Genomic DNA, 21065 nt, shown 5'->3' on the forward strand with positions numbered 1-21065 from the left:
CGACAATGTACTGGCAGTCTTGGAATTGCAAGGAAGCAATAAAAAGAAACAAATGGCATAAAAGTTGGAATGCAAAAAAATGACACCATCATTATTTATAAATGACATGATTCTGAAATAGAAAAGCCAAATGAATCTACAAGTTGTTAGAATTAACAAGGAATTTAAGTATGGTCATTGGAATGAAGGTCAATGTGTAAACGTAAATTATATTTCTATCACCAGCAACAAAGAAATTAAAAATGAAATTTAAAAATACCATTTTCTTTTTTTTTAAACATCTTTATTGGAGTATAATTGCTTTACAATGGTGTGTTAGTTTCTGCTTTATAACAAAGTGAATCAGTTATACATATACATATGTTCCCATATCTCTTCCCTCTTGCGTCTCCCTCCCTCCCACCCTCCCTATCCCACCCCTCCAGGCGGTCACAAAGCACCAAGCTGATCTCCCTGTGTTATGCGGCTGCTTCCCACTAGCTATCCACCTTACATTTGGTAGTGTATATATGTCCATGCCTCTCTCTTGCTTTGTCACAACCTACCCTTCCCCCTCCCCATATCCTCAAGTCCATTCTCTAGTAGGTCTGTGTCTTTACTCCCATCTTACCCCTAAGTTCTTCATGACCTTTTTTTAAAATTTTTATTTATTTATTTATTTTTGGCTGTGTTGGGTCTTCGTTTCTGTGCGTGGGCTTTCTCTAGTTGCGGCGAGCGGGGGCCACTCTTCATCGCGGTGTGCGGGCCTCTCACTGTCGCGGCCTCTCTTGTTGCGGAGCACAGGCTCCAGACGTGCAGGCTCAGTAGTTGTGGCTCACGGGCCTAGTTGCTCCGCGGCATGCGGGACCTTCCCAGACCAGGGCTCGAACCTGTGTCCCCTGCATTGGCAGGCAGATTCTCAACCACTGTGCCAGCAGGGAAGCCCCATGACTTTTTTTTTTTTTTAAATTACCATTTTCGATAACAGCAAAATATCAAAAAACCTGGGAGTCAATGGAAAGAAAGGTGTGTGAGACCTCTATACCGAAAACTACTAAAATTATAGAGAGAAATCAAAGAACTAAACAAGAGATAGGGATATACCACATACATGGATAGGAAGACTCAATATTTTTAGGTTGTCAGTTCTTCCCATAGATTCAGTGCAATCCCAGTCAGAATCCCAGTAGCTTTAAAGTCATTTGTGTGGGGAGTAGGGGATTGATAAACTGCTCCTCAAATTTTTATGGAAATGCAAAAAGCTGAGAATAGCCAGGGCAATATTGAAGAACAAGAAAGTTGAAGGACTCACTATAAATGTACACTAATTAAGATAGCATTGCATTGACACAAAGATAGACAAGCAGATTGAACAAATGGAAATTCAGCATATAACATACTTGAGTGCATGGTGTTTCAAAACATTATAATGGAAAATGTTTAAAGACATTTAATGCATTTTATTGGAATTGGAATTGAACAACTGGGGGACACTAACACAATTTGGAAACCACTGGTGTGGTCTGGTTCCCGAAGACAAACTGAGATGAAGAGACGTGATCTGCTCGTCACAGAGCAAGTGAGACATCCAAGCAGGGAACAAAAGCCAGGACTGTGGATGCTGCAGCTGCTCGCTGTCTCCCCTTGACTGAGGAAAAGGCAGGTCTGGGGAAGAAACTTTCAGTAAATACGCTCAGACAGGTGACCTCGTGGCATGACATCAAGCCCCAGGACAGAACTATGATCCCTGTCCTGTCCGCACCCAATCTTGATCGTCATCCTTCTCTTAAACACAGAGCTGCAGCTGCAAGCATCTGACCACACCCCAGTGAATGGAAGGTACGGGGACGTTGGGGGCTTGGTCTGAATGCAGCAGAGTGGCTGGCAGTGAGTGACAGCTGGGACAGGTGGGGGGCTCAGGTCCCTGCTCAGGGGCCAAGGTACCTGCTTCCCGGCTAAGTCAGGATTAGAGAATCTGATGCAAGAGGGAGAGACCAAAGGATCACATATTCCTTTTTGATGTGCTTGAAAAGGTTTTCCTTGTTATTATTTTTAATTTTTTTGGCCGTGCCGTGCAGCTTGAGGGATCTTAGTCCCCCGACCAGGGATTGAACCCAGGCCTGGCAGTGGCACCGCCGAGTCGTAACCGCTGGACCACCAGGGCATTCCCGTAGAGGGTTTCCTTAAACGGCATCTTGTGGGCCAATACTGAGCAGCCTGGAATCACCGAACAACTGGCCCAAGCCGTCACCCACCCACCTGTGTGTTGGGGTCGGGGGTGGGCCTGGTCCTCAACCACCCCTCGGGGGCAACTCCTTTCTAATGGCCTAGCTGCCCGGACCTCAGGGGACCAGCGAGCTGGACCTGAGATCATGTGCTCTGGGGGGACCAAGGGAGCCCAGGAGAAGCTTAGAGGGTTCGTGCTGAGGCTGACATTTGTTTCAGGGCACACGGTCTGTCCTGGTGCTCAGAGGGGAGCAGAAGAAGCCACCAAAGCAGTCAGAAGCCCTGGACTCAGTTACTACTACGAGCTACCACTGTGTGAGAGCTTATGATAAGCCAGGTGTCAAGGGCTTTACATACGCGTCATTGTGATCGAGGAGGTAGTTATTATTCCCGCTGCAGATAAGGAAACTGTTGAGTAGTGGAGCTTGGGTTTGTACCTTTAAATCTTCCAGTCTGTGCCCCCCCCGTGGGCTGAACCCGTTAGGTCCCTCTAGAACCAACTTAGGTGTCCCTCGCATACGTGTCCGTTTCTGTCCTCGGGAGTGGCAAAGTGGGCCGGTTTTGCAGTCCGACGGAGGGCTGAGCCCTGCTCTGTCGCCTCCATAGCCAGGACTCTGGCAAGAACCTGTTCAAACCTGTTTCCTCATCTCCCAGGTGGGTCCCCAGGGCCATGAGGCTCTTACGGGAAAGTAAGGTGTTGGCCGTTCTTGTTACTTGCTGTGTGATGCTCTTTAAAGTTGCAGAGAAACTGGACCAGCGAATACTGAGCCCTTTGCTCCTCAGGGAAATACAGGCTCACCGCATTTTTTCACCAACCAACCAGCACATAACTTTGCTTTATGTGTGTTTCTGTTTAAAGCCATCTTATTTAATATATACTGTCGATTCATTAATGTTGAACTCTCAGCCAGCAGCATTATAACTCACGCTTGAGCAAAGCTTGTCTAACACCTGTATCTTCTCTGTAAAGGACATCATTAGACAGCACTAGGCTTAGGGGTCATTTTAAACGCAAAATAACCAAGGGAAAGCACAAAAATGCAAAACACACGGCACTAAAGAGACTGCCGGGAGGACCCTTGCTTGGAACAGGAGCTGGAACGGGAAGGCAGACCGTTTGCCTGGTTCATTTCAGCTGGGAATGCGAGCAGCAGGCGACTCAATTTTTTTTTTTTCTTTCTTTTCTGGGAATGACCACAAAAGTGTGGTGAGTGTTGATTTTAAGGTTATAAATAAATTTTAGTGAGTAGGTGAATTTGCAAATACGGAATCAGAGATGATGATTGACTGCAATGCAGTGACAGGGCCTGACCCGTGGTTGGCACACGGCACTAACTTTTAGGGCTGTGTCCTCATCCTATCAACTGTCTCACTTGGTGGCGATGGCCGTGTCCCCCTGCTTGGCCATGAGCCCCCTGTGGGCAATCGTGATGCTCTCTGTTGAAGTCCTAGGTGAAGGGCAGCACTGAACTTTGCCCAGAACCCCACGTACTTGTGTGGATAAGGGCAATTGACTTAGCTTTGGACTCTGAGCCCTCATCTGTGAAACGGGAAGAACAGACCTGCCTACCACCCTACCACCCTAGAACCCTAGCAAAGGAGATGCCTGGGAAGGGCCAGAACTTTCTTGGTAGATGCTACTAAAAGGCCCTCAAGACAAAGGCCAGCGAAGATTCCCATTGTTTCAGGGCTGTCTTCACTTGCCCTTCCACCCACCCAAGATGCGGACCCAGGACCGGCACGCCCCGCGGAATTGAGCGTCAACCCACTTTCTGGCCATTAATCTCGAAGAGTCTATCAGGGCCATTTGCATTAGCCCATCTTAAAAACCCCAGCTGGGCCCCAGTGGGCCAGAAGTGGGCCCGGGAAACAGTGCTGCCGTAGCCAGCTAGAGGCTGAGGCCCCGTGGCGTCCAAACTCCCTCTTGGACCAAGCCCTGCAACACGCCATCTGTACCCCAGCCAACCTGACTGTGGGGGCTGCAGGAGGACATCGTGGAGGGTCACCACTTGAGAGGGACACTGGGAAGACTGTACCTCCTACCTGAGACCAGGGTTAGTCTCTGGTTTCACACTGACTGGCGGACTCCCCGCCTTCAGCCCAAACTCTTGGGTGGGTTGGGAACAGCCCAGCTGGGTCTTTGGATCCAGAGCTTGGGCGGCTAGCAGAGCCCGAGCATGCAAGTGTGATGGAGTACAGGAGGTGGGGCGAGAGTTCTGCAGACAGACTGGGCACCCGCCCTCCTCCCCTGCCTCCCCTAACACACACATTGTCCCTTCCGTGATGACCATGCAGCTTTCTTAATGGAACACAATCGCTGAACTTGGTACATTTCAAGCACTTCAGCCTTCCAGGACACCAGACTGCTGATGAAAACCATCTTCCGTGGGCGCCATGTTAATGAGAGGCCAAATTTCATATGCTTGCAAACTTTCCCCCAGCCTCCTGCTGGACTGCACCCCGCCTCTCCTCCCCCGTGCCTCAATAAAAGGCTGCATCAGAGAGGGAGAGAGAGAGAGAGAGAGACAGACAGACAGAGAGAGAGAGAGAGAGAGAGAGAGAGAGACTTCCATAATTTATAGTATGGGCATTTCACTGGGGACAAGCGCTAATCTGTACTCACCGATACATTTAAGAAAATGCGTCCTCCTGCAAGCCTGCACCATTTATGACTCTTGGCACAAACCGCAATGCTCAGTCTTCAATTAAGGGACACCTTAGGGTTCATTATCACACAGTCGCTCCCTGTGAACCATGCCAAATGCTGTTTTGGCACAGAGCTTGGAAGATGAATTAGAAGGAAGCCTTCTCTGTAATGCCCTCTCCCTAATTCCCTTTCCCATCATCAGCGTTTATGCCCTCCTCTGGCTCGACCCCTCCTTCCTTCCAAGTGGCTTTTACTATTCAATTTCTCAACGTCAAACTCGATTCTCTAGAGGTGTAGTTAAAGATGCCACATCTCCTTTTTATCTTCCGGCTCTCAACAGGCCTCAGAATGGGCTGCAGATGGGCCGCTCTCCATACCCCTTTTTGGCCTAAAGAAGCCACAGATGCTTTTTTTCCCCTCCTCTTAGAGCCTGGGGTAGAGAAAAGAAAAGGGACCAGAACTGGAAACACACACACGAGAATGAGCCATAAGGAGGGTTCTAACAGGATCCTCCTAGCAGCACTGTGTCTGAATGAAGAGAGGCCTCCGTGTACAGCGAGCGGCAGAGGCAGGGCACATTCACAGTCAAGGGGAGAGCTGTGCTCAAAGCCGGTTGCTTCCATCAACGGGCAAGGAAGCAGGAAAAAAAGGAGTTGAAGGCCGATCTCCTTTGCTCCTCAATAACCCTGCAGTCCAGGGCCCACACTGTCCCCGTGTGCCCTGAAACCACAGGACCCTCCACGGTGGTTTCAACCTATGGGTAAGGACACCCCCTTTTTGTTTCCTTAATGAAAACAGTGAAACAAAATGAGCACAGTCGCCAGCACTTTCCAGCTCTCTCAGCAGCTCAGGGTCCCACAGCCGGTCCAGGGCTGAGAGTAAACAGCACCCACACAGGGAGGGAGCAGGCTGCGGGCCAGACTGACCGCTTCGGTCCCCACTCCTCAGGCGCACGTGTGGGGAGGTGTGTGGAAGGGAGAGGGCGAGCCGCGCTGACCCCCTTCAATGAATCTTCCAGCTCCACTTGGGATGGCAGCACCTCTGCGCAAGGAACCTCGTGGTTGACTTCTTGGTGTCACACCCACATCAAGAGATGAGCAGATGTGACAGGTAAGGGGGGCTGAGGTAACCAAGGTTCTCAAGTTAAACCGTTAGATTATACAAAGCCATGAAGATAAAATTAACTTAACGAAGTAGCTACAGACGTAGGCTGTGCACCAGCTGGGTCGGGCCGACATAGCGCAGGACGATCGGCCAAGAGCGGCCAGAATCCTCGCCTTTATCTCGGGGGGCGGCGGGCAGGGGCAGCGGGAGGGACAAGCAAACGGAGAGCAAACAGACTAAAAGTACTTTGCCCACAAGATGTCTTGTGGAAATTTTATTATGTAGAGTGTAAAATGAATTGTCAGTCCAATAAAAACAACACTTTTTTTAAAAAACAACATGCATAACATTTTCCAATTGCCTTTTTTAATAGTTAGACATTTCAAGCATTATAAGGAAAATAAGGAGAAAAACCCCAGACACTGTAACTTCAGTATATCTCAAACGGAATGTCCCCCAGGTCAATTGAAAAACGCAAGAAAAAATAGCTTCAATTCCGTTTTTCTTTCCTTTAAAAATACATGTTATCTGTACAAGATACGCTACAGTAAACACTGGAAATCATATTATCCCTTTTATTAAATCAAAATTATTTAATTCATATTGTGGTTAATGCTAGATTTATTTATTCATCTAGTTAATTTGACAAATATTAAGAAAATATTTAAAAGAAAAAAGCAAAAAACACCTTGGAATTAAAAAATAGTTACTACATTTTTATGCGGTTTAATGTTCCACAGTGTTTGTTAAAAGTTATATTGAATTTATTTTTAATATTAAAAATAACAGTATTTATATTTCTGAGAGAATAGAGAAAGGTTTTTTTGTTTTGTTTTTAAAACAAGCTTGGAGGTCTTAGATACACAATTGCAATCGGTAGGTCATGGAGACATGAAAAAACGTCTGCTAAACACACAAACACATTTTTATATTATTACCCCTTTAGAACTCTAGAAATTATACAAACCCTATAAAATGCCCCCTCCCGAGCCCTGTTGGACAGCAATACAATTATCTGTCTCAATTCAGAATTCACATAATTAATTACAATACATAATAGTTCAGTTTTTAAAAAAATGCAATAAAACCAGACAGCCAAGATACAAGAAATTAGAAGTAAAACATTTAATGAATTTACACATTTAAGAATATTTAAATACTGTTTAAAAATTTTTTTAAAGAATTTGTTACAAGCCACCTAAGACTTCCAAGCCACTTTCTGTTGCAACAGAAAAAACTGTAAATAAAAAGACATGCAAACAAAACAAAACAAAAACACACCACGTTGAAATGTCACTGCTCTGCGGCACATTCTGGTGCCCGAATTTGCAGGTATTGCTCCAAAAAGAATCCCAGAGCTTACACATTTGAAGTAACAAACAAAAATAACAAAACAAAAATTATCAGCAATTTTTAGTAACTGATTTTCCCGATTTTTAGAAAAATTCTGTTAATCTAAATATAGTGTTTCACAGAACAAAACAAAGGTTCTTCATCAAAAGGTTTGCACATCTAAAAACCTCTGTTACAAATAGGTTTTGCTCACAATGGTTTCGGGGGCGGCGGGGAAAAGGGGCTGCAGGCCACTGTCCTACTGTTCCTGTGGAAGGAAGGGGGAGAGCAGTTAGTCTGACGGTGAGTTCTCAAGTGCTGGCCTGAGGTCGGGGGCTGTCTGCAGGGAGGTGACAGCAGCTGACACACATGCACGCACACACGCCTGCGGGCACGCGCCATCCTTCCGGGCCTTGTCATGGGATCTGGCCCAGACAAAACCTCTCTCGTACAGGAGGCCCCGGGGCACCTCTTTCCACAGGGGATGCTGGGCGGGGAGAGGGGAGTGAGCGAGTGATGCCTCTTCTCAGTCACCTACCACCCTGCCACCTGTTCCCACCAGGCCCAGAGGGCCATTTGGGCAGTGAGGTGAACGACTGGCCTTGGGTCCAGGGCCTGTGGTAACTGACACACTGTCCATAGGGACCAGACTGGCATCAGTCAGCACTGATGGCCTGAAAAATGCACCTGAGATGTGACCTGCGGGAGCAGTTGGTCCTCTTCCGTGCATTTATAAGAAAACCATTCTGGGCCTCTGATTAGACAGAGCCCTCCAGGCTTCCAGGCAGGGCCCAGCCTTCAGAGGGTGTGGACTAGCCCTACTCCTGTTGCCCCTCTCTGCTGCCCGGGGACAAGCGTGACGGCCTGGCCACACCACCCTTTTCAAGAACAGGCCTGGGGAGTGGCCCCAGCACTGGTCTTACTCCCTAGCTGGTGCCATGCTTGCCCAGGGTCAGCTAAGTTCGGCACGCTCCTTTATAGCTGGGGGACCGGGGCCCAGAGGAGGAAACTGAGTGCCACTCAGCACCGCGCTCTGGGTCTGGATTTGAGGGAAGATCAGGCTCGTCCCGGTAGGGGCTCTGCCCAAACAGTTCTCCCACTTGGCTCAAACCTGTCCTGTCTGGGGCGAGGAGGGGGCCAGGGAGGCTGCCGCGGGGTGCTGTGCAGACGGCGGCCGTGCTGAGCAGTGCCGGGGCCCACACGGTTCCCCCTGTGCTCGGGCCCCAGGGTCAGGCACACGCAGAAGGCTTGGGGGGGGGGGTCGGGGTTGGCCTGGGAAGTCTTGGCAGTGCTGCATCGGCTACAGACCTGGCTGTGGGCCTGAGCCTGCCCTAATGTCTGCCCGTAGAACGCGACCTGCTGTCTGTAATACTCCGCCCAGGCCATTGTGTAGTCCGGCGGGGAGCTGGCCTGAGGAGCGGCGCTGGCGGCGTGACCTGATGGACAAAGCAAAGCACGGGTTACTGGGAGCAGGGATACGCCTGTGGGAGGCAAGGACACCGTCAGCCTGGAAGGATCCCTTCCCAAAGCCTCGGGGGCATCCAGGACAAGCGCCCGATGCTCACGCTCTCCCTCCAGACCCCTCAGCGAGCTGCGCCAGGACTGCTCTGCCCGAGCACTGCTGCAGAAAGCGCGGTTATCAGCCTCTCCTCGGCCGGCCCCTGCTCCACTCCTACAAGACCTTCGTGTCTGTCTTCTCTCTCCAGAATCACATTCTCTGCATCTGTCTGCCTGTCCTGCCGGCTCCCAGTCAGTGCCCTGGGCCGGAGGGGGAGGAGGGAGGGCGAGAAAGCGGGTGCCCCACACGGGGGGGTGTGCACCTGCGCGGGGCATCCCGGCCCACGCGTGTCTGGGAATCTGGATGGGGGGCTCTGGGAAGACTTTCACCAGGTGCTCCAGGTGACGGTGACCTCCCTGACCCCCACCCTGGCCCCCAGAAGGGTACTGACCTGGTAATGATCCCAAACACAGGGTGAACATTTCTTTGACGGCCTATGACCTGAGCTCTTCCAACTAGCAAGTAACACCCTTCAGACTCAAGATACGTGAGACACCTCCTTCCAACAATACCCAAACATTCTGTTTCAGCAGTTTTGGGATTCACACCAGAGACCTTAGTACTAATTTTAAATGATTCACTTAGGGTATTTTTTTTTTGTTTTTGGTTGTGATTAGGTTTCCTCCTCTTTTTAAAAAGACTGGCTTAGTTAAGAAAACTGGCACAGTTAGGAAAAGAGCTTACTTTGGAAGAAAAGCAACTCAGCACCCGCTCCGACCCTGGACTCCCTGCTCTGAGTCTCACCGCGCCCTTCCTCTTCACCTGTCCTGAAGCGGCCTTAGAGCCGGGCAGCGGCAAGACCGCAAGGCAGTCAGGAAACGGCTCCCGGCTGGTCTGAGTCCTAACCCGGTGGTTCTCAAGTGGACGGCCAAGGCCGGGACTGTCCCTGAGGGTAGGTGCCATGCCCTTCCGGGCCCTTTAGAGTCCAGGAGAGAAGCGCGAGGACTGGAGGACGGCAAAGGACGACCGCGCGTCTCCCCTCACAGGCACACGTGGGGAGAGGGTGGCAAAGGTGGACGTGGAGATCCGACTCACACAGGGAAAGCGGGAAAGAGAAAAAGGTCTGTAGAAAAAGGTCTACAGTCCTGGGGGCTGTGTGGCCGGGGAGCCGCTTGTTAAGAAGGACCAGCGCACTCACTCTGTTTTCTGTAATAGTCTTCCCAGGCCTTGCTGTAGTCGGGCTGGCTGCTCTGCGGCTGGCTCTGCTGGCCTGGGCGAAGAACACAAAAGCAGTCAGGCCTCCGGGCCCCCGGGGCCTCGGCCCCCAGCCCGCAGGCTCCAGGCCCTGCTCTCTGCACTCACTCCCTTGCCCCTGTGGCCCGGGGTGGGGGGGCTGGGGGGAGGAGCCAGGCCGACCCCCAAGAGGGCCTCCACCCAGGCCAGCGAGGCTGGGGCTGGCAGACAGCTGCCCCGCAAGGCGACCAGCAGGCAGGGCCTCAACTCTCTTCAGTCGGGGACTCTGGGCTGCCACGAGCAGAGCCCCCGGGGCCAGAGTGCTGTCTGCGGCTCCCGGGATTGGCCTGCAAACCGACAAAGAATCCGAACGGCGCTGACCACTCCCTTTCCCTGGCCCTTCTGTTCAAGGACTGATGGCTTTGCCGTTCCACGACGAGAACTACGGGGGACACACAGAGGAAGTGTCAGAGACTGCGCTCAAGGTGACGACAGAAGACGGGGTACACACCCGACCCCCAGCCTCGCGCCTGTCCGGGGTGAGGGCGAGGACGTGTTGGGGGTCGTCCCCGCCCTCCTCTCCACATGACTGGGGGCAGAAAGGCTGGGCTGGGGGGAGCAGAGCAGCAGCCTGCCCAGGGGCACGGGGGGCGGGTAGTGTTTAAAAGACTTGACCACAGCTGGAAGTCGGGACCCTCCTTCTGCCAAGGGCACCCCCCGCCGGCACGTCCTTTTTTTCGGTTAGAATCACAGCCTGCAGCAGGCAGGAAGGACGTGCTGAAAAACACATTTCACGGCACAATGCTTTCCCCAAGAGTTAATTTCCTCAAGGCTGAGGAGGGGCGCAGGCACGAGGACAGTCGGTGTGTGTGGGGACCCCTCCTCCCCGCGCTGCGGCAGGACGGGACTCGGAGCTGGACGCTGGCACCAGGAGAAGGCAAGGCCTGGGCAACGCGGCAGCAGGAACTGCCCCCTCAGACACGGAGGCTGTGGGCAAGTGGGATTTTTCTTCGGACCCAAACCAATTCTCCATTCCCGAGTGAACCAAGCGACACCACAGGTGAAGGCTGGTGCGTGGTGCACGGCGCAGGCGCTAGCTGCGCTTTCTCTCGCTCAGCCCACGTACCTTTGCCAACTCCTCGCCCGCCTAGCCTGAGGAGGCAGCGGGGCGGGCTCTGCGGGAACTGCCCCCTGCACGGAGGTGGACGTGTCCCCTGCAGCTTCAACGCAAAGCCTCCCCGCAGTCTAGGGCTTCTCCCAGGTCCTCTGTCCTGGGTGATGGGCACTGGGGAACCCTATCTGGGTCGTCTCCCACCCTGGGGGTGCTCTCTGATGGAACAGGAGGAAGCGAAACACGTCCGGGCTGCGGGCTAAGTGAGCACAGTGAAATGGGGAGGGTGGAATCTGGGTGGTGTGTAGGTGTTCGTGGTGAAGTTCTTTAAGATATTCTGCACGTTTAAGGTATTTCGTAAGAAAGTAAGAAAGGGGGAAGAGAGGGAACAAACACAACCATGCAATTTCAGAGCTCACAAGTACTTTAGAAATCAAATCCAAACCCTTCATTTCACAGATGACAGAACTGGAGCCCTAGAGAAGCGGGGACATGCCTCAGGCTGCCCAGCACTGCTCCAGACGTGTGGGGGGGCTTCTCCAGCTGTGAACCTGACCAGGCGCCCCGGGGCAGGGTCTCACACCCAGCACTCTGCTCAAGGGGAAAGAGGTAGAACCCCGGGCCCAGCCCCTTGTGGGCAAAGCTGCAGCACGTGTCCTGCAGCCTGGCGCTCCGAGGGGAGCCTGCAGACGTGCTGAACAGCGCTTTCCAAACACCACCAGGCTGGCCCTTCAGACGTCAAAAGAACCTAAGGTAAGGTTTTTGTTTTTGTTTGGAAGGCTGTGCAAGATGGGCTCTACCAGCAGTAAAACTCAAGGATGACTCCTGAAGCTGACGTGGGGGCCAGGGAGTGGGAGGGGGTTTAGTTCCAACTAGAACCTTCTCTTTTACAATCAGTTTTCTTAGAGAGCAAATTCTCTAATCATGCGCTTTCTGGAAGTTCGGGAGATAGAGAATCCTTTTCTAAGATGGTGCTGGGGAGGAGAGAGGGAGAAGACCACCTTGAGGCCAGAGGAGGGGAGCAGGCGGGGCACCCATTAGGCGGGGCTGCTTGAAGAGGCTGCAGCGGTGGAAGGGGCTCAGGTCAAACCACACTCTCAGGGCCCACAGGCCTTTCGGACCCGTTTCTGGGGGACCAGAGTGACGGAAGGCTGCTGCTGAGAAGGTGGGCCAGGAGAGAGGCGGGCCCCCTGTCCCCGCCCAGCTGGAGATGAGCCCAGCAGGCCTGTCCCCGGGGGCATCCCACCTCCTCCCGAGTCACTTACTTGGAACCTGCTGTGTGGGCTGCTGCCACGCCTGGTAGGTGCTGCCCCAGCCCTGGGTCAGGAAGGCCGGAGGACCACTGCGGAGGACAAGAGGACTCATTCCAGGGCAGGCCGCACCCCACCCCCCAGCCCCTGCGCCCGCCCCCGCGGCAAGCACAGCGCCCTCTGCTGGAGACGCGGCAGGGCGGAGTAAAGGCGGCCCACCCACCTCACAGGCGCGCTGTGAGGGCTTCCGTTCACTTTAGCGGCCATGTTTGGGAAGCACCCTGAGCTCCTCGGAGGAAAGGTGCTAAAAGAAAGTGGAAAACAAATAAAGACGATACAACGGCTTTTGCAAAAACAAACAAACAAACAAAAACCCTCCCGCCACCCAGCCCCAGGGCGGTGAGCTCTCCTACGGGAGGCTGGCGGGACCACAAGACCCTCCGCCCTCTGGGAAGGCTCTCGCCCCAGCACTGGTCACTGAGCAACAGACAGGCCAGAGGGACCACCAGTAAGAGAGAAGGAGAGGAGTCCTGCCCACGCCCAGAACTTGCGGCTTTCGGCTGGCACTCCCTGGAAGTAGCTGGAAAAGGAGGACCCCTTGGGGGCAGTGAGTTCTTCCAGTCAAGAAAAGACTCACTTCTGATGCGGCGCGGCAGGTGGCTGGCTGAAGGGGCCCTGTGCGAAGGCTCCGGGCGCTCCGAGACTGGCACCCTGTCAGGACACAGAGGGAACTCTCACCTCCTGTCGGCTGCGCCTGCACCCTCTGCCCAGGCCCACCCCGAGGCAAACCACAGCTTTCGGGGAGAGAGACAAGTGAAGTGAAGATGCCCTGTGGCACTCGCACTAGCCTTCCTTGCCCACAGTGGGCTTTACTTGCAGAAACAGCTTCTGCCCCTTGAGCAACCGATACCACCACACAGCCAATACCGGCACCACCACAACTGCCCTAGCGTGTCGCCCTGGGGGTAGGGACCGACCTGCTGACTGTCCCGTCAATTCAGGCTGGCCCACGGCTTTCTGCCCTTCTACGTCCCCTTTGAGGTGAGCAGTGGCCAATCTGTCCTCCATCAACACTCCCTTTCTTTATCTGCTTTGAGGTGCCTGAAACTAAAGCCAGAGTCAATGAACGCTGCCTGCAGGGCTGGCCGCCGGGGCGATGCCAGTGGGAGTCCGGGGGCAGTGCTGAGGGAAGGCTGCCGGCCCTGGCTGCTCATCTACGCCTGCAGGGCCAACGGCTCGGGGCCTGAGCTGCGGTGGCCTGGGCGAGCTCTGCGCGTCTGGGCCTGGCCCTGGTGTCCCTGCGCCCCGACCTTCCCCCTCAGCAACGTGGGAGGGGGCTGTTGCCCTCACATCACGTGAGGACCAAGAGCCACAGGAAGTACAAGGTTCTGGGGAGAAACAGGCGCCTTGGACATCCAAATGAAAGCCCAGCTCCTATCTCCCAGGCGGGGAAAGGACCTTGTACGTACGCCCACTTTCTCGTCGATGAGGTGTCTGGCCAGCTCGATCTGCTGAGGAAGGCCCCTGATGGTGAACATCCGCAGGCTGGGGTCCGTGCTGGGAGGCGGGTTCCGCTGAAGCTCCACGTGCGCTCCTGAATGCTGGTTTATGCTTTTGATGTTCTCGCCCCCTGCGGGCAGGACACAGAAGAGTAGGTGACTACAGTTCCCTCCTCCGGAGGAGGAATGGGTATTTTCTGCACACCAGTGCTCGTCCTAAGAGTAGACAAGGACTTTCCATTTATACTTTAAAACCGCTCTTGTAAAAACCAGAGCTGTCTCATTTGTGAAGCCAGACTTGTGAAGCAAAGCTGAGGCGCAATGACACCACGTGGCACCAGCTGGTCTCCATCTCAGTGTCCTATGCAGAGGCCTGGAGTGGCCCAGAAACCACGTCTGGGCCTTGGCCCACAGATCTGCACACAGTGAGCTCAGCTCCGGAGAAGGCACTCCATCCTTCTCAGCATGAGAATGGTGACCTGATGGCCCCTCCATGGCACAATGCGGGCCTTCAGCCCCGGTGTGGGCCACCGCACTGCTGTCTCCCGCCCTCCACAGGTCAAACAGACGGCCACAGGCCCCAACAATACCCAGAGCCCACTCAAGCCTTTAATATCCCATCCTGTCTCTTCTCAAGTCTCTTCTTCCTCCGTGGGTGGGGGACAGGTCTAGACAGAGCGGCAGCCTGAGAATGGAGGTCACAGAGGCCTGGGTGGAGTGGGGCTAATGAAAATGTAGTTGGACTCTTTGAAAAACCTGTGAGAGTCCCTGTCTCTTAATGAAATTTGCGTAACAAAAGCTCCACCAGTGTAACAATGGTTTGATTCTTCTCTTCAAATTTCACAGAACTTACAGATCAGCTCTGCTCAATTGGGGTGGCGGAGCCAGAATTCAAGGAAAACTTGGAGCACAGAGTTCTGCAGAACTGGAAAAAGACGATGTGTATAAAATCTGACGCAGGGTACCAGGGAGCCCCAAAGGGTCAAAACGAAGACTAAAGGCCAGTCTCTGTGTCACCCCTCCCCACCCAGAGTCGAAACGAAGCTGCAGTGACATTTCTCGTTTCATTGTAACACGTCCACAATCCTTCAAACTCCCAACCTGCCCTCCACCGGCCCTGCTGGAAAGCCACGTCTGAACAAAAGCATCGAGGAGCAGGTAAGTAAGGGACACCAAGAGCAGGCACGGCTCATCTCATCCAGAAAGCATGATGGGATTCTACGAGGGTCAGGATGCAAAGGTGGGGCCTGGGTCCAGCCATTCTTCCTGAAGGAAGTGTGAGCGGCCCTTACACCGTAGTATGGAAACCAGGAGACAGTCGGCATTCAAGAAAGCTTGGTTCAAACGTTAGTCTGGGCAGGATGTTAGCTCGGTTTAGGGTAGTTTTAAATTTAAAAGCAAATTAAAAAAAGAACAGCCCAGCAGACCACAGTGTTGTATGCATGGTTTTCCTAAAGATCTGCTGCAGTTTAGGGGAGGGGTCCCCGTGCTGTCTACGCCTTGGGCCTTGAGCAAACACGTGGTCTCAGGGGCAGCACCAGCCAAGGCAGGAGTCGCAGACCGTCTTCAGCAGCTTCACTTTGCTTCCAGGTACGCGCAAGCCCCCCCAGCCCCACAACTACCCACCTTCACTCAGTCACGGACTCTACCTCCCTGGCATCAGGAAAAGCCAGCAGCTTGGCTCCTAGGCAAGAGTGTTCTTAGGGAGCGCCGAGGAGCCAAGAGTAGGCGGACACCTTCCCACTGCACACCCAGCACTTGAAGGGACCCCCACCCCACTCTCTGCCCAGACCACTCGGTCCCCACGGGCCCAGACCGGCTCCCCTCCATCAGGCACTTGGACCAGCAGCCCCAGACTCCTCCCTGAGGCCTCAGGCCCATGCTAATAAGGCGAGGAGGCACCGCAAAACTGCACGGGGCCGGAAGGAGTTAATTTAAGTTCATCTTCCTTTAAGAGGAGGTCGCCAGCTTGGCACATGGTGGCCGTCTACAGGCTCATTCAGCAGCCTGCCCCATTCTTCCACCTGACGGGGGGCAGAAGCGACCCACCAGTGGCCCCCGGCTGGATGTGAAATCGTAAAGCAATTAATCAAACCTGCTAAAAGGCTGGGTTGACAAGAGCAGGGCTGGCCACACTATCTGTCACTATTGCTGTATTTATCATGGAAATCCAGCAGGGGCCCAGGGAGGTGCAGCGTCTGTCCAAGGGCTGCAGGGCCTGCCTGCGTGTGGCTCCCCTCACCCCGCGCCTTTCCCCAGAAACAGGAAGACCTCATACCCAGCCCCTGGGGCGGGGAGTTACAGAAAGGCCCCTGCTCCTGCCTAAACGAAACTTAGCCTGGCTTCCCAAGGCTGCTACTGGAGCACCAGGACACAGCATCAGTTACTGCTACGTTCTGCTGTCTCCTCCCTCTGGGGATCGCTCAGGATGACTTTGTAGAGGACAAACTATGAGCGACTGTCCTGTGAGTACCGAGGTTTCACTGACTAGGAGGAACTATCACAGTGAAGACAGAAAGGCGCTGCCAGGTCTAGAGACGACACTTCCCATGAAAACCTCGTTGACAAAATGGTTCTCAAAAAGCACAGAAAAACCTAGATCTGATTCTTGAACTCCAGGCATCAGCTGGATTTAACCTCATGGCAGCAGGCCAGCTGATGGCCTGGGCAGCACGTCTGACTTATCACAGCATTTGGGCAGCCAACAATGTCCATTAAACACCTCCCAGCATGTACGCCCTGCCAGAAAATTAAAGCAAACCTACGTCGTTCCTACACCCCTGAGAGGTTAACCACCCAGGGACAACACGGATACAAGAGAGAAACATTTTAGAAGAGCATAAAACACACACTGTCCAGGAGTGGGACCCAGTGCAGATTCTGGGAGGTGAATGAGGGGGACAGGAGGAATTCCAGCCCTGTGCCGGCTCGTGAGGACGTGCCACGCCAGCCTCAGCTTTCTGCCGGTGAAGACGTTCCCAAGTCAGGTTCCACGGGATGCTAGCACCCCTCCAACAGCTAAGAGATGTCTGGTGATCACAGAAACTGGGGAAACTCTAGGGAGAAAACTGTATTTATTTCTTCCATATGTTGCCAAACACATACAAAGGGAATAAATAGGCAAATACAAAACCCAATGCTGAACATGAGTTTCCCACCAGGTCAAGGGCTTTGCTTAGAGAGCAGAGAAGCTAAGCCCACTGCTCCGCGAGCCCCAGACCTGCTCTCAGCAGCCTTCCTTGGTCAAGGCCAGCCCAGGTGAGCCAGCAACAATGGCCTAGAAACCTGCCTGCTCTCGCTCGCTCTTCGCTGAAGGACAGGAAGGAGCCACGTTAGCCATTGATGAGGGCTTCTACACAACGTCTTCTAAAATGCCTAGAAACAACTAACAAGTCAATTTTTATTTCCCTCCACAGGGTGCCTGATACTCTTGGTAAATATGTTGAAAAGATAAAAACCACTTTCACATGTTGTGTCAATAGAGAGCAAATACCCAAATCCAGTAAGGAACAAAGTGACGCACTCGTCAGAAAGCAATCTTCGCTTGAGGAAATTATCTTAACGGTTCCTCTAAGCTCCCTGGAGGTGAGTTAATCACCAATCAGTCGATCGACAAACACTCAGCGGCCCCTCACCTGTTCAGGGTGCCTCAACAACCTAAGCTGCTTCCACAGGCAGCGGGTCTTCCCGACCATCTGTTTACACGCTGTAATGAAGTACTGGCTTTGCCCCATTCACGAGGGCCCATGCAGAGGACGGTTCCTGCAGAAGGCAGCCGATGCCTCGGACCTGGTCCCCTCAGTCAAGGGCAGCAAACAGAAGGAACTTTGTGCTTCAAAGGTATTGGACGTGGCCTGTCTGCTCTCAGGTCAAACACCTGGAAGGGGAACGCCGAACTCCAGCAACCGCCTCTTACCTTTGCCTATGACGAGGCCGCACTTATCTGCCGGCACTGTGTAGGTTATCTCCTGGATGCCACCAGGGTTTCCCACGCTCCAGTCACCGCGGCCACGGCCTCTTCCTCTGGCTACCGCCAGGCCTCCGAAGCCATCTCTTTCCTGGGAAGGAAGCAAAGCTCAGGTGACATTTCTGTCGCTGCCACCAGCACTATTTTTCATCTCCGGGGAGGAGGTTAAGTGACAGGATGTAATCAACGCCACACATTAGAACCTGAGCACCTTTCCACATTTCAGACTCTGAAGGCTCTTTACAAGTCGAATTAACACAGATCACGGGCGCATTCAAGAAGACGTGCGCGGATGAATCACGTGGTTACATGAACAGCACAAACACACCCGACTAAAACAGGCAGTCAGCTATAAATTCCGAAGTCTAAAGCCCAGTGCCCTTATCCCTGGAGTTTTAATTACTGGGCCTTAATCTACAGGCATCAGGAGCTGGTTTTCTTCTCAATGCTGGGCCTACCAGAAACCAGATATTAGATGCTGAAGAGCTATGAGCTTTTGAAAGTGACACATGAGTAGCAAGGATGACTTCTGACCCTCTCCCGACAAGGTTGCTACAGAGAACCATTCAGACACCGCTCTGAGAGTCAGAACACCCTGCAGTTCAACCAGCAACAAGAATAAAAGGGTTTTAAAGAAAAATGGGCTGTCTTGCTCCCCAAGAGAGGGAGGAACAAGCCAGGCCCATCCACCCACGGTCCGGGGCTGGAGAAGTCTCCCGACTTATTCTCACAGTTTCCCCACCAGAGAGCGAAACCCACAACCAACACCTAAGCGAGGAAGATTCCTTTCACTCGAGGGCGAAACACCCCATTCCAGCCTTTGTCCTTTGAGTCACTTTGGAGCAGCAACATTTAAAATCTTGGAAAGGCTGAAGGCGAACCTGGTCAAGCTGAGAGCTCCTTCACGGAAGGGAGAAGCTGAGCAGGCGATCGGCACAGCCTGCTCCTGTCGATGAAGGGTAAACTGAATGTTTACCCAGAATCGAAACCCGCAGAAAGCCGAGCTCACTGGAGTGCTTTCTGTTGCACTCTGCTTTCATGAGCGACAAATGACAAGTAAACAAGGTGATTTTAGGGATTTACGCTAGAACACAAACACGTGGCCAACTTTCTGGGTATGCCACAGATTCTCAAAGACAAGCTGTCCCCTCATCATCTCACGGCCTTTGCAGTCCTGGGATCATCAGTTCTTACTACTAAAAAGGATGTCAGAGATGAGTTAGTGACGCTTCTCTGAACTTGTCTCATCCTAAGGACTGCCTGGGGCTGTGGGTGAGATCCAAGCCACCCTCTTGGATACTCTGATTCAGGAGATCTGGGGCGGGGGGTGGGGTCTATAAACCTGTTACCTCAGCAGGTGCCGCCAGATGACTTAGGGGATCATGTGGGGTGCATCATCTGGTACAAACCCCTTGGTTTGCTGCTGAAAAAACTACGCCAAGAGGAGTTCAAAGGTTCGCTGAAGGTCACATGAAAAGTGGCGGAGCTGGGATGGTGGTTTCTAATCTCTGGCTTCTTTCTTCAGCTCCTATTATTGTCAGACTTTTCCTACAAACCTGGGGGACATGATGTGCCAACCTGCCACCAGCTACAGTAGTTCTCCAGAGCAATTTGCAACGGGGGCAGGTGTATCCTAACAGCATCACACAAGCCTGCTCACATTCCAGAGGAAGACGTGCATGGAATCAAGTGCATGAAGACAGTGTCAGGATTTGGGCAGAACGTGGAGTGCCTTCTAGAGCTGAGATGAGACTTTACTTTTACACTAGGTACACTGGACTGTTTGAAACCGGGCAATCTGCACTGTTACATCCCACAAACAGTTTAAATAGTCAGGAACTTTGTGAAAAAAAATCTAGATTCTGAGACAATAAAGGCAGACGAATAATAAACCAGCAGGAAAACAAAAACAAAAATGAAGGCGGGAAAGAGACAGATGTAGAGAAGCCCATGGCTATAATCTTGGAGGGAGGTAACTGACAAGAGTAGTGGTTTCCAAAACCGTGACTTGAGAGGGGGTGACTGCTCCAGGGTGTCGCCCCGAGAGCCCCAGGTAGCACCTGCTGCTTCTGCCGGTGAGATATTGAAGCTCCAGAGAGCCAGACCCACCTGGGCTGTAAGAATAAGCTCGTTGATGACATGTGCTGCGTGCTGGCATCGCTCTGGGGGTCCCATGACCTGTGCAGCTCTCTCTGGACTAATACCATCATCTGTGGAACAAGGTGAAAGATGGGATTAGGAAAAGCCCAACTTCAGAAGGAAACAAACGTCAATCTGATTTGCAATCAATGTTCCAACCAGTGCCAAAGAGGGTAGTAAGAACATCACCATATCAGGGAATCTTCTGCATAGGGAAACGTGCGCGGCTACATCTTTTGGCGTGATCCACGTCAATACTCATTTCTTATGCAATTACAGCCATTTAAAAAAGATATCACTATAGAAACTAAATTAAACTTAAAAAAAAAAAAGTGCCAAGGAAAACAGAGTTGAGCTACAGCAGTATTTTCCCAGAAGTAGTCCATCATGATGTTTTCCCATCTTCAGAGAAATGAGTGAAATAAAGACATTGTAGATGATTTTGCTTGTAAAGGTAAATTTATAAAATTTAAAGAACGGTCCTTGATTTTACGATTTTTTTAATGGTTTTAAGTTATCTTTAATTTTATGAAAGCAAAATAACAGTTTTTTTTTTTTTAAGTCTTTACTTGGCAAAATTAAAAACTGGAAATGCTATGTTGATTCCCCCCAATTTTACTAGTCCAAGGAAAAAAAGAAAAAAGCCTGGACACGCCTGGGCTAGAGTGTTCTGGCACAAGAAGGGTGACCCGGCCAGCAAATCCACAGAAAGAAATGAGGGACCAGAGGACAAACCTAAACTGGAAATTTGGTAACAGAATGTTGCAAAAGAGAGAGAGGGTGAGGGAGAGCAAAGAACACAAGTGGGCTAATAACAAAGTCCTTGTTTTGTGAGGTGTTCTTTAATCCTTCATTATGCTGAGGACTTCTGAGAACCATCAAAACCTACCTGGTTTGAACTGAATTCTCACACCGGCATCATTCTGGATCTTTTTGATCATTTCCCCATTTCTTCCTATTACAATCCCAACTGCAAACCTAGGCACAGACACCTAAGCACAGAGAAACAAAACATCAGAGTTTTTCTGCAAACCTGGTGTGTGTGTGTGTGTGTGTGTGTGTGTGTGTGTGTGTGTGTGT

General features: G+C 52.1%; 1 protein-coding gene across 2 annotated transcripts in view; it reads right to left on the reverse strand.

The window, feature by feature from the left end:
- Positions 1 to 6213: 6213 nt before the first annotated feature.
- The window catches only part of FUBP3 (far upstream element binding protein 3), a 49402-nt gene continuing 34550 nt past the window's right edge, over positions 6214 to 21065 (reverse strand). For both annotated transcript variants that reach the window (XM_082657026.1, XM_082657027.1), the window contains 10 exons: positions 20875 to 20977; positions 19956 to 20056; positions 17796 to 17937; positions 13850 to 14010; positions 13018 to 13091; positions 12604 to 12684; positions 12396 to 12472; positions 9985 to 10056; positions 8597 to 8724; positions 6214 to 7556 (listed from right to left, as the gene is read on the reverse strand). In XM_082657026.1, the coding sequence (XP_082513152.1) occupies positions 7548 to 7556; positions 8597 to 8724; positions 9985 to 10056; positions 12396 to 12472; positions 12604 to 12684; positions 13018 to 13091; positions 13850 to 14010; positions 17796 to 17937; positions 19956 to 20056; positions 20875 to 20977 (948 nt within the window). In that variant the 3' untranslated portion in view covers positions 6214 to 7547. The remainder of the gene's footprint in view (positions 7557 to 8596; positions 8725 to 9984; positions 10057 to 12395; positions 12473 to 12603; positions 12685 to 13017; positions 13092 to 13849; positions 14011 to 17795; positions 17938 to 19955; positions 20057 to 20874; positions 20978 to 21065) is intronic.

Source organism: Grampus griseus (assembly GCF_964374135.1).
Source record: "Grampus griseus genome assembly, chromosome: 6".
Taxonomy (NCBI): Eukaryota; Metazoa; Chordata; class Mammalia; order Artiodactyla; family Delphinidae; genus Grampus; species Grampus griseus.